The 19,145-nt window shown below is 40.9% G+C and overlaps 1 protein-coding gene and 2 long non-coding RNA genes across 12 annotated transcripts in view; 1 reads left to right on the top strand and 2 right to left on the bottom strand.

Moving 5' to 3' along the window:
- The window catches only part of LOC115165383 (tumor necrosis factor receptor superfamily member 14), a 38,228-nt gene extending 20,812 nt beyond the window's left edge, over positions 1-17,416 (top strand). Inside the window, exons 1-10 of one of the 4 annotated variants that reach the window (XM_029718475.1) lie at positions 9,961-9,979; positions 14,013-14,131; positions 14,463-14,562; positions 14,659-14,784; positions 14,915-15,070; positions 15,220-15,307; positions 15,403-15,587; positions 15,761-15,780; positions 16,016-16,064; positions 16,289-17,416. In XM_029718475.1, coding sequence (XP_029574335.1) covers positions 14,102-14,131; positions 14,463-14,562; positions 14,659-14,784; positions 14,915-15,070; positions 15,220-15,307; positions 15,403-15,587; positions 15,761-15,780; positions 16,016-16,064; positions 16,289-16,329 — 795 coding nt within the window. In that variant the 5' untranslated portion in view covers positions 9,961-9,979; positions 14,013-14,101 and the 3' untranslated portion in view covers positions 16,330-17,416. Of the gene's footprint in view, positions 1-9,960; positions 9,980-14,012; positions 14,132-14,462; positions 14,563-14,658; positions 14,785-14,914; positions 15,071-15,219; positions 15,308-15,402; positions 16,065-16,288 lie in introns of those variants that run through there. The other 3 variants (XR_003870142.1, XR_003870143.1, XR_003870141.1) reach the window with 3 other exon arrangements.
- LOC115165404 (uncharacterized) lies at positions 1,363-3,975 on the bottom strand. The gene is made up of 2 exons (XR_003870160.1): positions 3,935-3,975; positions 1,363-1,840 (listed from the first exon to the last, which is right to left on the bottom strand). It is a non-coding gene; the product is annotated as an uncharacterized LOC115165404 (long non-coding RNA).
- On the bottom strand, positions 4,654-9,087 carry LOC115165393 (uncharacterized). 7 transcript variants are annotated; one of them, XR_003870146.1, is made up of 5 exons: positions 8,981-9,087; positions 6,945-7,092; positions 5,987-6,486; positions 5,562-5,766; positions 4,654-4,763 (listed from the first exon to the last, which is right to left on the bottom strand). It is a non-coding gene; the product is annotated as an uncharacterized LOC115165393 (long non-coding RNA). The 7 variants fall into 7 exon arrangements; XR_003870149.1 differs by lacking the exon at positions 8,981-9,087 and having other exon boundaries at positions 5,987-6,109; positions 6,278-6,486; positions 6,945-7,129; XR_003870144.1 differs by lacking the exon at positions 8,981-9,087 and having other exon boundaries at positions 6,945-7,129.
- Positions 17,417-19,145: the final 1,729 nt, after the last annotated feature.

Raw genomic sequence — 19,145 nt, 5'->3', positions numbered from 1 at the left:
TATATTTTTTTAAATACTGTATGTTGGAATGTCTTATGTCCGTCCTACATGTAGTGTTGGTACATGGAATATTCCTCAACTGCATATATCATAAATTGCTATTGCAAATAGAAGTACCGGACTATAAGCCGCAACTTTTTTCCCTGGCTTTCAACAATGACGCGGCTAATATATGGATTTTTCCCGCTTTCAATTTTTTTTTCCCCCAAAAAAACACATTCTGTGACGTGTTCAGTTTTTTGGCGGCATGAAGCTTTCATTAGACCAATGAAATTGCCGAACGGGTTAAGGTCAAACAACTTTTTTGTTTACTGTTTAGATTAAATCGAGCGCTCTCAAACTTCCCATCATTCTGATTACGGTAGTCATTTTGTCACCCTCATCATGGCAAAGACACAGAGAAATGCATATGATGCAGCTTTCAAGTTGAAGGCGATTGATCTGGCTGTTGGAAAAGGAAATGGAGCTGCTGCACGGGAGCTTGGTCTTAATGAGTCGATGATAAGACGTTGGAAACAGCAGCGTGAGGAATTGACTCAGTGCAAAAAGACAACTAAAGCTTACTGCTAATTTTTTTTGTTTTTGTTACAAGCCGTGTTTCGTTAAAGCCTGTGTAAAGTTCATTTGTTTCAATGTACTGGTAGGCACCTGTGGCTTATTTATGTTCAAAATAATGTATATCTTTTTTTTTTATTCAGTTGGTGCGGCTTATATTCAGGTGCGCTTAATAGTCCGAAAATTACGGTATTATGTTCAACAACTGACATTTTCAGATATTATTTTGACAAACACTTTGGTGCTTACAATTCATTCTCTATTGTCATAAATTTGGTGGGCACTGTCATCTGTGATCTTTCTGATATGACTTTCTTTAAGCACGTACTGATGAAACTGTCACTTAATATGTTTTTCTTAAAGTCTACAAACACTCTACATTTATTCACTCTGTGATAGGGTTGGATCCTATATGCTACTTTTATTATTGTCCTGTAAATGGTTCAGTGCCTATAATTTAGGCTGTGTGTAGAATGGGGCATAAAGGAAATTACCGCTACTAATAAATTACTACTAGATTATAGTGATAAGGAAAACAGCATACAAATTTGGCTTGTGTATTCATTTGCCTATAACTAATCATAATTCCATTATTTTTACATAAAGAGAATACTTCAAAATGAGAAGATCCTGCCATGGAAAAGACGACTGGGTGGACATAAAGTGGAAAGGAGGGGAAATAACTCCCACCATCCAGCAGGACACCTTCAGCTGTGGGGTTTTTGTAATGCAGGTTTGATAGTTATATTTTAAATAATTAAGCTGTTATGTGACAATTAGGTCAAACTATTTTATTTCTTGGTGTAGATGGCCAAGGAAGTTGCACAGAACTTCCCCAACATCCCCTCCCAAATTGATATGGAACTTTCAAAAACACATGGAGCAACTGCGAAAAGAAATGGCTGAGGATATGCTAAAAATGTCTGGTATGTAATGACATTTAATTCAAAGTAAATGTAAATTCTTTATTTTTATGTAGTTGTGTGGGACAGCCATATGTTCAGTTCATACCTATGATTTCAGAGTTCAACAAAGCCAACTGCTTCATGTGTGCCACTGATAAAGAACCTGGATGTGGCCCAAAGACTGATTGGGTTGGTAACTTTATTTAACATGTTTATAATCTTTTGACAACAGTGAGGCATGTAAGACAATTTATGATATAACACAATGGATGGTTCATTCGTCATACTGCATTGATATTTGATATTATTTATAACGTGTTACGCTTGGCTTTGTTTTGATTGAATGTTTTGCATGCCAACGCTGGTTCCATCTGCTGTGCCTAGGAAGGAAGATAAGAGTTCAACAGAGTAAAGAACACAAACTGGAAGTGCAGTCTTTGTTGTTGAAAATGTATGCTATACCCCATCCACACTGAAGAGGCTCCGAAATGTACATCAACCAGGGATAAAGAGAAAGTTAACACTCTGAAATGTTTCGAACTTATTTGAAGTAAAGTGTCTGACATGTTGGAAAAGATGAAATGTCTACAATTTGTTTAATTTGTCAATATTACATTTTATTCATTGATTTACTGGCCACCATTACTGTGGTTACATGTTCAGTATATGTATTGACCAGCAAACCCACTGCAGCCTAGCTCACTCTCCGTCCCTGCTTTGGACAATTAATAGCATGACTCTCGTACTTGGCCCTTTTCCTTTATGGTTGATATTAACGAAAGGAGATATTATCTGTCTCGCTCCTATTGTTAAATACTGTGGAAAAAATAAAAAATCATGAGATGAAAATGGATAAACTAAAGGGTGTGCAATGTGTAGGCCCACTGAGTGTACATTCTGAACCTTGTTTGAAGTCACCAGGTCCCATGACCAAGGAGATATTGAAGTTTTGAAAAATTCATGTAAAAACATGTGATATAGAAATCTACAAACTAAAGGGTGTGCAATGTAGAAGGGTAGTCAGTGGACATTCTGAACCTTGTTTGAAGTCACTAGGTAACATGACCATGGAGCTATTGAAATTTTGAAATATGCATGTAAAACCATTTGAGATAAATTGACAAACTAAAGGGTGTGCAATGTGTGTCTATGCCATCGGGTTAGCTACAACCAGTTTTGAAAGTGTTAGGAGTAATGGTTAATTAAAGAGCTGTTGAAATTCAAAAATTGTATTTGTCACTATGTAGACAGTCCCTAACTGCTGTTGGTGTATGTAAGGAAAACTACAGGCGAATATCCATCCGTCGAATATCCAACCTGAAACTGTCTATACCTCGGTTACTGGCTGCTGTATCCAAGGGTCATCCAATCATTCGACTATGGTGGTCTGCATGAAACATGTTGGTATTAGACTCAGTCAGGGACAGGTTGAAAATGTCAGTGAAGACACTTGCCAGTTGGTCAGCGCATGCTCGGAGTACACGTCTTGGTAATCCGTCTGGCCCTGCGGCCTTGTGAATGTTGACCTGTTTAAAAGGTCTTACTCACATCGGCTACGGAGAGCGTGATCACACAGTCGTCCGGAACAGCTGATGCTATCATACATGCTTCAGTGTTGCGAGCATAGAATTAATTTAGCTCGTCTGGTCGGCTTGTGTCACTGGGCAGCTTGTGGCTGTGCTTCTCTTTGTAGTCTAACATTTTGCATGTCCTGCCACATCCGTCGAGCGTCAGAGCCGGTATAGTACGATTTAATATTAGTCCTGTATTGACGGTTTGCCTGTTTGATGGTTCGTCGGAGGGCATAGCGGGATTTCTTATAAGCGTCCGGGTTAGAGTCCCGCTCCTTGGAAAGCTGCAGCTCTACCCTTTAGCTCAGTGCGGATGTTGCCTGTAATCCATGGCTTCTGGTTGGGGTATGTACGTACGGTCACTGTGGGGATGACATCATCGATGCACTTATTGATGAAGCCAGTGACTGATGTGATGTACTCATCAATGCCATCGGAAGAAAACCAGAATCCCATAGAATTATGGTCAGATTTGCCAAATGGAGGGCGAGGTAGAGCTTGGTATGCATCTCCGTGTGTGGAGTAAAGGTGGTCGAGTATTTTTTTTTCCCCTCTGGTTGCACATTTAAACATGCTGGTAGAAATGAGGTAAAATGGATTTAAGTTTCCCTGCGTTTAAAGTCCCCGGCCAGTAGGACGCTGCCTCTGGATGAGCTTTTTCCTGTTTGCTTTACGGCCTTATACAGCTCATTGAGTGCGGTCTTAGCGGCAGCATCGGTTTGATGGTAAATAGACAGCCCACGAAAAATATAGATTAGAACTCTATTAGTAAATAGTGTGGTCTACAGCTTATCGTGAGATACTCTACCTCAGGTGAGCAAAACCTTGAGACTTCCTTAATATTAGATTTTGTGCCCCAGCTGTTATTGACAAATAGACACAGACCCCCTCCTATTGTCTTACCGGAGGCAGCTGTTCTATCTTGCCGATGCACGGAAACCCAGCCAGCTGTATGTAATCCATGTCGTCGTTCAGCCACACAGCTCAGTGAAACATAAGATATTACAGTTTTTAATGTCCCGTTGGTAGGATATTCGTGATCGCAGCTCGTCTATTTTGTTATCTAATGGTTGTACGTCGGCTAATCGGACTGATGGTAAAGGCAGATTACACACTCGCCGTTGGATCCTTACAAGGCACCCCGACCTACATCCCGATATATCCATCTCTTCATGTGAATGACGGGGATTTGGGCCTTGTCGGGTGTCTGGAGTAAATCCTTCGCATCCGACTCGTTAAATTAAAAAATCTTTGTCCAGTTCGAGGTGAGCAATCGGTGTCCTGATATCCAGAAGCTCTTTTCGGTCATAAGAGACGGTGGCAGAAACATTATGTAGAAAATAAGTTACAAATAATGTGAAAAAACACACACACAGAATTGGTTAGTAGGCCGTAAAACTGCAGCCATCTCCTCCGGCGCCATTGTAATTATACCCTGGTCTGTATTCCAGTTGACTATGGATGTGGAGAGAGGTCAGTCATATCCTGGTCTGTACTCCAGATTACCATGAATGAGGAGAGAGGTCAGATACCCTGGTCTTTATCTACTCCAGGGCCACTAGGCTGTTGCTCTGCAGGTTCAGAGTGTCAATGGTCTCCTGGCAGACCTGGGCCTCTCTCCTCTGGGCTTCTCTCTTCACCTTCAATGCTCGGCTGAGCTGCTAGTCTAACCTTTGACCTCAGCTACTTCCTGTTTCACCTGGGTCACTCCCTCTTGCACCTGGACTACATCCTGTAGTAGAATCACAGGGTACATAAGAGTATTTTGTGTAAAACTGTGACAAAAAATCTGAATTAAATCCATTTTAATCCCAACTTGTTATGCAATGTGTTAGTCCTATTAATTGACTGAGATTGCGCCAATGAGAAATTTAAAACATTATCGCAGTTTGTGAATCTTCCTTCCTTTATATCCATACGTTTTTAATAGATGATGCTCATACAGTATATATTTTATTGTAAAGAGCTTTGGTCTCACAATCAACAACGCAGATGCTTTTCACTCTTGAACCTGGGGTTATGAACACTTCCGTGGTGGTTAACACAAGGCATAGCTAGGCTATATTTGTTCAACAAGTGTGACTTCTTGAGACATGGCATGTTTCCAACCACTTACACATTTGGTAGATACATACACTTCTAATAGAAGTCATCTTAAATGTGAACCAAATATCCAACAGTAAAAGTATATTTACAATGTGTTAATAAGGCTGAAAAGAACATTTTTCCATTCTCCTCCAGCATTATCACGAGTTCCTCATACCTTCACGTAAACAGGAGAACTGAAAGTAAAGGCAGTTCTTAGAAAAGTCACATTCGCAGTGTATTTGAAAAGGACTTTAGGTGTGCTCGATCTAGGCACAACCGAAAGAACTGAATAGTCCCAAAAGTGCGAACTGCCTGCCGGTTAAGCTAAATCATGAGCACCTGTAGTACATATTTCACGCAGGTCTGATTCACATAGATGGCTATGTAGCCTAATCTACAAATCTACACACTCAAAGCATGTTCACACCTTCCTAGACAATACCTTTAGCTGGGACAACCGGTTCCTCACTATCTTCCTGGACATGGTCTGTAGCTGGTCTAACCTGTCCTTCACTACCTTCCTGGACATGGCCTGTAGCTGGACCAACCTGTCCTAAGCTGCCGTCCCAACTCATCCTGCTGGCCTTTAGCAGTGATCAGCTCTCCTTCCTTTATAGTCAGAGTTCTACACAAGGAACTCACTGTACCTGCAGAGTACAAATACAGTATTGATTAGTATAATATGTGGCTGCTGTAGTTCACAGGTTTGTTCACACCTATCCAAACCTTTCAGTTCTCAGAGTACATGGGGGGTAAGTGTTAAGGTATAGGGATCGATTTGGGATTAAGAGCTCATCCACCCACAGTTTAAGTTCTAAAGATGTTTGATACAGTACATGTTTATATACGTGCAAAGTTCATACACACCAGAGGAGATCACATGATTCTTCCTGGCCTCTAACTCCTGCATCAATGGTTTGTTGGTTCTGTTATCTGTTCAGTAAGTGATACTGGTGTCTTCCTCCTCACTGTCCACAGCATTCTCTATTTCTGAAGAACGGTGTTTGTGGCCATGTTCCAAGACACAGACATGGCCACCAAACAACATTCATTTTAGGTTATGTTTCAAAAGATAACATTACATTTAGCCTTTATATCAATTTCAAATGTTATCACATGATTAATTCCTAACTCTGTCCAAGTTAACTAAGGGTTAACCTCATGCTGTATGGCTTGGTGTCTGTCTCAGATTGAGTTGCTTCTCTGTCCAACAGGGCTAGGAACCCTCCATGTTCAGGACCCCACCCAGAGCTGGCATCGCTCAGCCTGTGGAGCTCCTCTTCTATCCTGGCTGTATGCTGGCTCTTCTCCTGCACCTCCTTCTCCACCTCCCTCTGATTCCTGACCTCCTCTGACAGATGAATTACCTTTTAATACAAAGAAAAACAAAAGTATGTGAGGTGACCAAGGTTACTTCAGCTCCTCATTTTCACTATTTGTTTCATTCGTTTTTTAGTTTGACAGGTTTTATATTTACTTATAGATGTGTGTTGTGCTCTGTTAGTTCTGGTATCAGTTATAGTTAACAGTATTCTAACCTGAAGTTTCAAATTTTTACTTTCTATTTTTTCTTTTTCATTTTGTTTTAGTTGAAATGTTAGTCAACCTTCATTGTTCAAAGGCAGAGGGATAGATGGCACTGTTATAGTTAGATCACTTTTATACTGTAGTTAGGGTCAGAGAGGGGGATAGATGATGCCCACCCCACTGAGCCAACCATAGTGCTAACAACCATCAGATCCATCTACATCTACTAGGGGCCATTTAAAGTGTCTACAGGGAGGTTTTCAGACTGGGCCACACCAATCTGTATAAAATGATGAACCTTCTCATGTAGTAGGGTCATGTACCATGGTACCTTCCCCCCTGTGTCCTCAGCCATGGTGGTACTGGTGAAGTTAGACTTGTTCTGATGTCCCTCTCTAGCTGCTCCTGGGTCATCGTCATGTAAAGTCCAAAGAAGAAAAAGAACCCTGAAGGAAGGAGAGATGACTAGAAACAATCCGGTTGACCGCTTTATGTGTGGATTAATTGTTGGAGTAGAGGACCTTGTGCATTTCAGGTAAAATAACAACTCAAGGTTTATATCCCAGTACAAATTAGCTAGCTAAATTGCCATAAATGTTTAATGCTTTTCGACCTGTCCACAAATTAATATAATTGGTTGAGAGTTTGTTTTGATATTTCGTGTCATGATCGCGTTTGGAGTGGGGGGACAAAATCAATTTGCGCACGATGGCGGATGCACTCGCGTGTCTGGTTTGGGCATGGTTGTTTAAATCTAATATTAGCCTGACGCGTGTTCAGTTATCCTACAGACTCAGCGCATTGCTACATGGTACTTGAAGGAGAATTGGAGGTTAATAATTTATTACACTGTTTAGATTGAGCACATTTAAACGAAAGCTATACTTCGTCATGCCGCTATATTAACGGATGGATGTGTTCCAGATGAAGGCCATCGACTGGCTGATTTGGCGGTCTGGAGTGTAGGTCATTGATTTATGAAATGTGATCCCATATCTCCAGTGACAATAATTATGTAGCTATGAAGCGTTCTTACACGATTTCCTGATTTTCACAACTTACAAGTTACATCATGATAGAACTCCTGTTTATTTGGTGAATGCCTATGTCATGTTTTTTATTTCTGGGGGTGGATTATACCTTTAAACTGTATAGTGGTTTATCAGTAGCCTTGCCTCCACTTAGTCAAAATGCGAACCAAGGCGGGGTAAAAGATGCATTATTTGTGTATGTAGAAATGGCCTACTTAACATGTTCAGTGCAGTAACAGAACGAATAATGACATATTTTAATCTTGATTAATGACTATTTGTAATTTTACGACAAGCTAAGATGTTCTTTCCCTTTTGTTTACAATATCTGTTCTGCCTCTAGTGACTCAACTGCCTAATGATTTTTAAGTCTGCTAAACTCACTCGAATTTTCACTGTTATTGAAACATGAAAAACTATGGCCTTGTCATTATTAATTCATGTTTGCTTGTTGGTAACTTAAACAGACAAGGGCCTCCAAGTGGCGCAGCGTCTAAAAATGCTGACCAGACCGCACGCACGAGTGCACCTTCGCATCTGAGTGCACCTTCGCCCGCAGGTTGATTTTGTCCCCCCACACCAGAGATCAGAACACGCAGGTTGATTTTGTCCCCCCACACCGGAGATCAGAACACGCAGGTTGATTTTGTCCACCCACACCAGAGATCAGAACACGCAGGTTGATTTTGTCCCCCCACACCGGAGATCAGAACACGCAGGTTGATTTTGTCCACCCACACCGGAGATCAGAACACGCAGGTTGATTTTGTCCACCCACACCGGAGATCAGAACACGCAGGTTGATTTTGTCCCCCCACACCAGAGATCAGAACACGTAGGTTGATTTTGTCCCCCCACACCGGAGATCAGAACACGCAGGTTGATTTTGTCCACCCACACCAGAGATCAGAACACGCAGGTTGATTTTGTCCCCCCACACCGGAGATCAGAACACGCAGGTTGATTTTGTCCCCCCACACCGAGATCAGAACACGCAGGTTGATATTGTCCCCCCACACCAGAGATCAGAACACGCAGGTTGATTTTGTCCACCCACACCAGAGATCAGAACACGCAGGTTGATTTTGTCCACCCACACCAGAGATCAGAACACGCAGGTTGGTTTTGTCCACCCACACCAGAGATCAGGACAGCAGGTTGAAATATCAGAACAAACTCTGAACCAATTATATTAATTTGGGGACAGGTCGGAAAGCATTAAACATTTATGGCAATTTAGCTAGCTAGCTTGCTGTTGCTAGCTAATTTGTCCTGGGATATAAACATTGAGTTGTTATTTTACCTGAAATGCAGGTCCTCTACTCCAACATTGAATCCAGAGATAAACGGTAAACCGGGTTAGTTTCTAGTAATCTCTGTTTCCTTCAGGCTTCTTCTGACTTTATATGGCGGTTGGCAACCAACTTTACGGTGCATTACCACAACCGACTGGAGTGTGGACCACAGTTCATCTTTCAATCACCCACGTGGGTATATGCTCCTAAACACCAATGAGATGGGAGAGGCAGGACTTGCAGCGTGTTGAGCGTCACAAATAGAACCAAGTTATATTTTATTTAACCTGTATTTAACCAAGCAAGTCCATTAAGAACAAATAATTATTTACAATGAAGGCCTACCCCGGCCAAACCCTAACGACGCTGGGCCAATTGTGCGCCGCGCTATGCGACTCCAATCACGGCCGGTTGTGATACAGCCTGGAATTGAACCAGGGTCTGCAGTGATGCCTCTAGCACTGAGATGCAGTGCCTTAGACCGCTGCACCACTCGGGAGTTACAGACGGTCGCGAGCAGTGTGGGTGGAATGATTGAATAACATGTATGTGTATATTTATTTTGCAATGCTCACGCACGCGACTTGTCCGGTCAGCATGTTTTAAGGCACTGCAATACAACACACATGCCAATATCCTCCAAACACCGGCTTCTCGGGCATTATCAATTAAATATACATTCTACAGACCCTACTGAGTATTCCCTACAATAATTTTTACTTCGGCACCTAGAATAGTTTGCTTTTAAAGCCAATATGTATTTCAAATACAGTGATTTGCACTGGGGGCATGTATTTGACCATGGAACATGTTTTAAAACCCATATGTTGCAAATGTCACTTAAATATGAAAAATAGCCATTATTTTAAATATCATGAATAAAGGTTATTGACGCGTTTGTTATTATGTTGGGAACTTTTTCTTTTGAAAACTTTTGGGTGTTACGCTGATGGTAAAGTGAAAGTAAAATTAATCCAGGGTCCTACTCTACTGGGATCAAGGCTGGGGTAAGATAAATATGACGTATTTACGTAGAAATAGTCTACTTTACATGTTCCGCGCTGTAGCCTAACTTTAAGAATCATATATTTTCATATTGATGAATGATTGTGTAATGTTACTACAACGAATAGGCAGGCCTACGCTCCGCTGTTTTCTCTCTTTTTGTCCAATATTCTGTTCTGCCTCTGGTGACTCCCGTAACTCCCTATTGATTTTAAAAGTGCGCTGCTAAACTCACTTGAATTTTCACTGTTCTTGAAATATGAAACGCTATGGCCTTGTCATTATTCATTAATGCTTGTTACTTAAAAAACGGACAGAAGAATATAAGGAACACAACATCACATGAGTGCCAGTCCACAGCCCAGACAGACTGCTGGGCTACTTTGTTCTTTGTCCCGTTGTGGGGGTAGAATGCTTGTGAAACAGACCTGGGACCTCATTTATAAACCGTGTGTATGTAAAAAATAGACCCCAAAACATGCATACTTTTACTGCAGCACCTAGAATAGTTTTTGCTCTAAAAGCCAATATGTATTCTGTGTTAACATTTAGACTACGTTACCCAGCAGGCTATGTGGGGGGCAGAGGGTTGAAGAATGCCTTGCATGGCTAAACATATGGTTTTCTAGCTGGAGTATATGTTCATTAAAAGTAGTTAAACCTACGCCCCGGTTTGTCATTATATAAGGAACAAACAACATATTCCATATACAGTGAGTTTATTTGTGGTGAATGTAATTGGCGGAGTTAAAGGCCAGCAACACTATTATTCAGGATCCCGTGAAACTACACCATATAGACATGCATGCATTGGATGAATGGCTTCCTTGTTGTAGGCCTATGCTACCTCGTGAGTATGAAAATATCACAGAAAAGGTGTGGAATTTATGCAATGATCATGGAAATTATATTTTAAATGTATTTAACCTTTATTTAAGCAGGGAGTCATGCTGAGACCATGGTCTCTTTTGCAGATGAGCCCTGCATGAAAATCAATTACACTAAACATATCTACAGAGGAAAAAAGTATTTGATCCCCTGCTGATTTTGTACGTTTGCCCACTGACAAAGAAATGATCAGTCTATAATTTTAATGGTAGGTTTATTTGAACAGTGAGAGACAGAATAACAACAAAAAAATCCAGAAAAACGCATGTCAAAAATGTTATAAATTTATTTGGAGGGAGCTGAAAGTCCGTATTGCCCAGCGACAGCCCCGAAACCTGAAGGATCTGGAGAAGGTCTGTATGGAGGAGTGGGCCAAAATCCCTGCTGCAGTGTGTGCAAACCTGGTCAAGAACTACAGGAAACGTATGATCTCTGTAATTGCAAACAAAGGTTTCTGTACCAAATATTAAGTTCTGCTTTTCTGATGTATCAAATACTTGTCATGCAATAAAATGCAAATTAATTACTTAAAAATCATACAATGTGATTTTCTGGATTTTTGTTTTAGATTCCGTCTCTCACAGTTGAAGTGTACCTATGATAAAAAATTACAGACCTCTACATGCTTTGTAAGTAGGAAAACCTGCAAAATCGGCAGTGTATCAAATACTTGTTCTCTCCACTGTATACACACAATACATGAAAAGCAAACACAATCTACATAATGATGTCAGCAACCATATTGATTTCAACTGTCAAGTATTGACCCGTCAGTGCAGATGAAACGGGTGGAGAGCTAGAACAGATCCTCAAGCAACTGAGATGCAATGTAAAACAAGACAGCAATCCATGCAAAACACAACATTTATAAATAATTGCCTAGGAAATGGATGCCTATTGGTAATTATTTTAAAATGCAAAGATTAACAAAATAGATTTCCTCTCCTCTCACTAACGGCAAATGATTGCATCTTGTTATTAACCTGTTTATTGTTATGAATAAGCCTGTCCATCATATCCCCCATTTGTACAAAATACTAGTTTTCAATGCTATACTTCAACCACTAGAAACTTTGTGTAGGCATGGTCAAAATTTGCGGGAAGTTGGGCTTATTTTTATGTCAAGTTCGGTTTTTATAAATGCCAACTTCTGCTTGAAAACTGGCACCCGCAAGTTTTAGGGTCCATTTTGTACATATGCACGGTTTATAAATGTGCTGTGCTGTCTTTGGTAGAATGGACTTTGCTCAATGTACAAGGCTTAGTCACCACAAGATGGCAGCATTCTCTAATAATAATTTGCCAATCTGTTTCATTCTTCTCAAACTAGCTTAAACTTTCTGTGATTTAATTCAGCAAGATATCATAATTTACAAATTGAAAGGTTATTATGATTCAGTTCAGTTTTATTCACATTGATGGTGGTGACTGATAACTCAGGGGTGGCCAGCCAACGTACATTACTATTATATTTATGAACTGGGCAGTGTGTGCAATATTTAAGCATAATATACTGCTCAAAAAAATAAAGGGAACACTAAAATAACACATCCTAGATCTGAATGAATGAAATAATCTTATTAAATACTTTTTTCTTTACATAGTTGAATGTGCTGACAACAAAATCACACAAAAATAATCAATGGAAATCCAATTTATCAACCCATGGAGGTCTGGATTTGGAGTCACACTCAAAATTAAAGTGGAAAACCACACTACAGGCTGATCCAACTTTGATGTAATGTCCTTAAAACAAGTTAAAATGAGGCTCAGTAGTGTGTGTGGCCTCCACGTGCCTGTATGACCTCCCTACAACGCCTGGGCATGCTCCTGATGAGGTGGCGGTTGGTCTCCTGAGGGATCTCCTCCCAGACCTGGACTAGAGCATCCGCCAACTCCTGGACAGTCTGTGGTGCAACGTGGCGTTGGTGGATGGAGCGAGACATGATGTCCCAGATGTGCTCAATTGGATTCAGGTCTGGGGAACGGGCGGGCCAGTCCATAGCATCAATGCCTTCCTCTTGTAGGAACTGCTGACACACTCCAGCCACATGAGGTCTTGCATTGTCTTGCATTAGGAGGAACCCAGGGCCAACCGCACCAGCATATGGTCTCACAAGGGGTCTGAGGATCTCATCTCGGTACCTAATGGCAGTCAGGCTACCTCTGGCGAGCACATGGAGGGCTGTGCGGCCCCCCAAAGAAATGCCACCCCACACCATGACTGACCCACCGCCAAACCGGTCATGCTGGAGGATGTTGCAGGCAGCAGAACGTTCTCCACGGCGTCTCCAGACTCTGTCACGTCTGTCACGTGCTCAGTGTGGACCTGCTTTCATCTGTGAAGAGCACAGGGCGCCAGTGGCAAATTTGCCAATCTTGGTGTTCTCTGGCAAATGCCAAACGTCCTGCACGGTGTTGGGCTGTAAGCACAACCCCCACCTGTGGACGTCGGGCCCTCATACTACCCTCATGGAGTCTTTTTCTGACCATTTGAGCAGACACATGCACATTTGTGGCCTGCTGGAGGTCATTTTGCAGGGCTCTGGCAGTGCTCCTCCTGCTCCTCCTTGCACAGAGGCGGAGGTAGCAGTCCTGCTGCTGGGTTGTTGCCCTCCTACGGCCTCCTCCACGTCTCCTGATGTACTGGCCTGTCTCCTGGTAGCACCTCCATGCTCTGGACACTATGCTGACAGACACAGCAAAACTTCTTACCACAGCTCGCATTGATGTGCCATCCTGGATGGGCTGCACTACCTGAGCCACTTGTGTGGGTTGTAGACTCCGTCTCATGCTACCACTAGAGTGAAAGCACCGCCAGCATTCAAAAGTGACCAAAACATCAGCCAGGAAGCATAGGAACTGAGAAGTGGTCTGTGGTTACCACCTGCAGAACCACTCCTTTATTGGGGGTGTCTTGCTAATTGCCTATAATTTCCACCTGTTATCTATTCCATTTGCACAACAGCAAGTGAAATTTATTGTCAATCAGTGTTGCTTCCTAAGTGGACAGTTTGATTTCACAGAAGTGTGATTGACTTGGAGTTACATTGTGTTGTTTAAGTGTTCCCTTTATTTTTTTGAGCAGTGTATAATTGAGCTATTCTAACTATACAGTGCATGTACTAAAATACATTAATTCTACAGGTCAGTTCATCTCAATACTTCAAACCTCCTAAGAACTTCACAAATCCAGTGTGTGGGTCTTATAGTGAGTTGGTGAGGAATGAGGAACCATGGCACCGTTTGAAAGCTTTGTATGGGCTGTAAGTGAAACATTTCTGATTTGCACATTTTGTGACTTTGCATATTTTTACTAGCCTCGTACGCTGTGAAACAGAATGTAAGCTCGTGAGATCAGGATGGTTTGTACGAGGCTATCTTTACACGCAACAGAAATTCCTAGCACCAAACAGTATGCTCAATTCACAGTACGACACCACATTTACAAAAGCCAGTTTAAAAATAGTTCTACATAATTACATTATATTTGAATAGTGAATATTGTAGTTAATTTTCCTAACTAGTTGTGTAAGTTTTATGAATATACATCAGTTTCAATTTTAGTGATTAGTGTATTTTTTTCTCTACTTCCAGATACCTGTTATATTGGTGCTTGTAAGCATTGGATCCTGTAATGCATGTGGTAGAGCTGAGTACAGAATAGGGGATGAATGTTGTCCCATGTGTTCACCAGGTAAGGACCCTCTCTTTACATCATATGAATCACCAGATGTTAATACATCATCAACACTAACAGAAAAACATGACATTGTGATTCTCTCTTCCCCAGGAAATCGTGTATATAGGCATTGTACTGAATTCACCAGCACCAGCTGTGTGTCCTGTGTTGATTCTACATTCCTTGATGAGCCCAATGGTCTCATAAAATGCAAAGTGTGTACCAACTGTGATCCAGGTAAGAGTGGTGCTGTGTGTCTGTACTGAAACACTGACACAAACACTGATATGTTAGTCTATGTTGTTATGCTATGAGGATATGTCAGTTGTATCTACATCAGATAATACAGGCCATGTTTTCTCTATAGGTTTGGGTTTGATGGTAAAGCAGTCATGTAGACCTTCATCAGACACTGTCTGTGGGACACTGGAGGGGTTCTACTGTCTAGACCCAACTAAGGATGGTTGTAGAGCAGCCCAGAGACACAGCAGCTGTAAACCTGGTCAATACATCAGCCACACAGGTTGGTCTTCTGTCTCCCTCGTTATACTAATTATGCTGTCAATTGAGTCAAGTTGTTAAATTCAGTGTGAACAATCATTAGTTATTGAAATTAAATAAACGGGGTGACAAATACATTTTTCATTCATATTTCAACATGTATTTGTGCAGGAACAACATCTACAGATAGTGTGTGTGCTGACTGCCCTGGTAAAACTTATTCAGATGGATCATTAACATCTTGTCAACCACATACAGAGTAAGTGTGGACATTATTAGTTAGTTCAAATGCTTATTCCCCTGAAGATATGCAATTACTTTAAAAAAACACCTCTATTTATGTCTTTAACATAGATGTGAATTCTTGGAAATTGAACCAGGAACTCCTTGGTCGGATTCAGAATGCGGAGAAGCCTCACTTCCCACAGCTGGAATCATAGCTGGTGTTCTATTTTTTCTGATAGCCACCATAGCCGTTTGTTTATTTATAATAAGAGGAATCGTGAGAAGAAAAATAGTAAGAACAAGACAAAACTTGGGTAAGATGACTGGAATGTTATCTGTTCCATTCATTGTTTTCATTGCCTGTGATATTCAGTTTACTCTGAATTCTACATGATCTACTTCTCATATAGTGTAGATTACTACTGTTTGTTATCGTCATGGTTACATGGTATGTTTATTGCAATATTGTACATCTGTCTTTTTATAGACTCTCAAATACCTACACAGGTATGTTTGGAAATCTATGAATATATTTCATCACGTTGTATTACTTTGTGCTTTCTTCTGACTGAAATTTGAATTTATTGGGCCAGTTTCCCACAGATTATGCCTTGTTTTGGAATGTAAAGCACTTTCACGGGAGATTTTCCATATAATGTGCTTCTTAGTCCAGGACTGAGTGTAATATCTGTCTGGGAAACTGGCCCAATGTGTTTGTCTAATTACTGATTCCATTTGATAGGCATCCCCAGATCAGGAAACACCAATGCTGTCTGGGGGAACTGGAAACGGTAAGGCACACCTTCAAGGTTTTCAAAATATTCGTACAATAGTTCGAGTTAAAAGAATTTCAAACATATTTATAAGTAAATGTACATGGTATATAACTTCATCAAGTCATCAATGGTAAGACCAATGATATGATACAAGAATATAGGACAAGCTATTGTACTACAAAACATTGTCCAGAATGTAAATTAATTACTGATAAATTACAAATGACTTCTCTCCCCAGATTCAAGCCCACATCACAGTCAGGGACTCAACATTCTGTAATCTGTAGTCTACTGGCTGGCTGGTCCAGCCATCTATAGTATATCGAAACACTACATGTTAAATGTGATATTGTAGATTCTGGTTAACATAAAAACAGGATTCTACAGCACATTCAATTGTAGTGTAAAGAAATGAAACACTTTGAAACACAACCTCCAGTAGGAACAATATGACTTCTAAATACCTGTTGAGAGAGGACCACTGTCTTTGTATCACATGGGGATGTTTTGAAGAGTACTCCTCGGCCTGAACTGTCCCCACTTGGGTCACCGAATAGATAGCTTTTCGCGTGGGCGCCACTGGTAAGATGCTTCGGAAGGGTGGTCACATATCAGCATCTGCCGACAGACAACAGACTGGTCTAAAATGAAAAGGACCATGTGATGAGTATTAGGAAACAGCTTCGGGAGGTGAGAACTCTCTGCTCTGCCTACAGACAACAGGCTGGTCTAAAATGAAAAGGACCATGTGATGAGTATTAGGAAACAGCTTCGGGAGGTGAGAACTCTCTGCTCTGCCCAAGGGAAAGTCAAATGTTTTCTTAACTTCAGGACCACATCTATATCAGCCCAGACTATGGAACTCCTATTGGGACTTGATAATATCTTGAGACACAGATTACTGGATACTGGTGCAGGATGCAGTGTTCGCTTGGGGAAGGTGCCCCAGAAATTAAAAACATCTTCAAACATGGTTAAATGGATAATTTACACTACAGAAAATCAAGACCACGCTCATAGAAGCAGACAAGGTCATCAAGAAACAGATACAACTTCACTATAGACTGTATGGATCACAGAAGGGTGAAAATACAATATTTCAGGAACTATCCTGAATGGCTTCCACTGCTATCTCACATTAAAGGTCAGAATAAGTATTGTAGAAGAGTGCAGGTTCACTCAGTCACCTGTGGTGTCCCCCTCCCCCACCCTGTTCATCCTCTGCCTACTTCCACTTGGCCATGTAGTCAGATGACTTGGGGTCCTCTTCCACAGTTTTGCGGATGACATGCATGTCTACATCAGAAAATGTTCCCAAATCCCTCAAAGTACAGGCATGGTTAATTAAAGCTCAACATTCAAAAACATGTAACAAGCTGTCCTCCAGAAGGCAGTCTGGGGTTGTTTGGCTCCAGGAGAAGAGAACACAGCCTGGATGATCTTCAATCTCAGCCTCTTATGCTGGAAGACATGACTGAAACTCCTTAAATCCTTCATTAAGTATGCCTTACTATTAATGCCTTACATGATTGCTATAGAAATGTTTGTGGTCATATGCACATCCTTTAAAACTTACAGTACCAGTCAAAAGTTAACACACCTACTCATTCATGGGTTTTTCTTTATTTTTACTATTTTCTAAATTGATGAATAATCAAATATATGAAATAACATCAAATCTATGGAATAACACATATGGAATCATGTAGTAACCAAAAAAAGTGTTAACCAAATGCAAATCTATTTTAGATTCTTCAAAGTAGCCACCCTTTGCCTTGACAGCTTTGCAAACTGTTGGCATTCTTTCAACCAGCTTCACCTGGAATGCTTTTCCAACAGCCTTGTTGGCTGCATTTCCTTCACTCTGCGGTCCAACTCATCTCAAACCATCTCAATTGGGTTCAGTTCAGGTGATTGTGGAGGCCAGGTCATCTGATGCAGCACTTCATCACTCTCCTTCTTGGTCAAATAGCCCTTACACAGCCTGGAGATGTATTGGGTCATTGTCCTGTTGAAAAACAAATGATAGTTCCACTAAGTGTATTGCTGTAGAATGCTGTGGTAGCCATACTGGTTAAGTGTACCTTGAATTCTAATGTCCATTGCTTGTGTTTCTTGGCCCAAGCAAGTCTCTTCTTCTTATTGGTGTCCTTTAGTAGTGGTTTCTTTGCAGCAATTCGGCCATGAGGCCTGATTCACGTAGTCTCCTCTGACCAGTTGATGTTGAGATTTCTGTTACTTGAACTCTGAAGCATTTATTTGGGCTGCAATTTCTGAGGCTGGTAACTGTAATGAACTTATCCTCTGCAGCAGAGTTAACTCTGGATCTTCCTTTCCTGTGTCGGTCCTCATGAGAGCCAGTTTCATCATAGCGCTCTATGGTTTTCGCGACTGCACTTGAAGAAACTTTCAACATGTTCCGTATTGACTGACCTTCATGTTTTAAAGTAATGATGGACTGTCGTTTCTCTTTGCTTATTTGAGCTGTTCTTGCCATAATATGGACATGGTATTTTACCAAATAGGGCTAACTTCTGTATACCACCCCATACCTTGTCACAACACAACTGATTGGCTCAAACGCATTAAGAAGGAAATAAATTCCACAAATTAACTTTTAACAAGGCACACTCCAGTTGACTACCTCATGAAGCTGGTTGAGAGAATGCTAAGAGTGTGCAAAGCTGTCATCAAGGCAAAGGGTGACTACTTTGAAGAATCTCAAATATAAACTAGATTTAGATTTGTTGAACACTTTTTTGGTTACTATGTGATTCCATATGTGTTATTTCATAGTTTGGATATCTTCACTATTATTGTACAATGTAGAAAATAGTAAAAATAAAGAAAAACCCATGAATGAGTAGGTGTGTTCAAACTTTGGACTGGTACTGTAGGTGCTGGCCTAATGTCTATATGAAAAAGGATTGAACCGTTGTCATTAAATGTGGTAGTTAAGAGCATATACAGTGTCCAGGCCTTTCTGTTCTTTTTATAACTACATCACTGGTGACCACATCACTGGTGACCACATCATTGGTTACTACATCATTGCTTACAGTGACAGCATGATAAGGATGACTATGAATGAGGAGA

Source organism: Salmo trutta, chromosome 28, assembly GCF_901001165.1.
Source record: "Salmo trutta chromosome 28, fSalTru1.1, whole genome shotgun sequence".
In the NCBI taxonomy this organism is placed as follows: Eukaryota; Metazoa; Chordata; class Actinopteri; order Salmoniformes; family Salmonidae; genus Salmo; species Salmo trutta.
The sequence above is the reverse complement of the archived record's forward strand: the minus strand, read 5'-3'. Positions and strand labels throughout refer to the sequence as shown.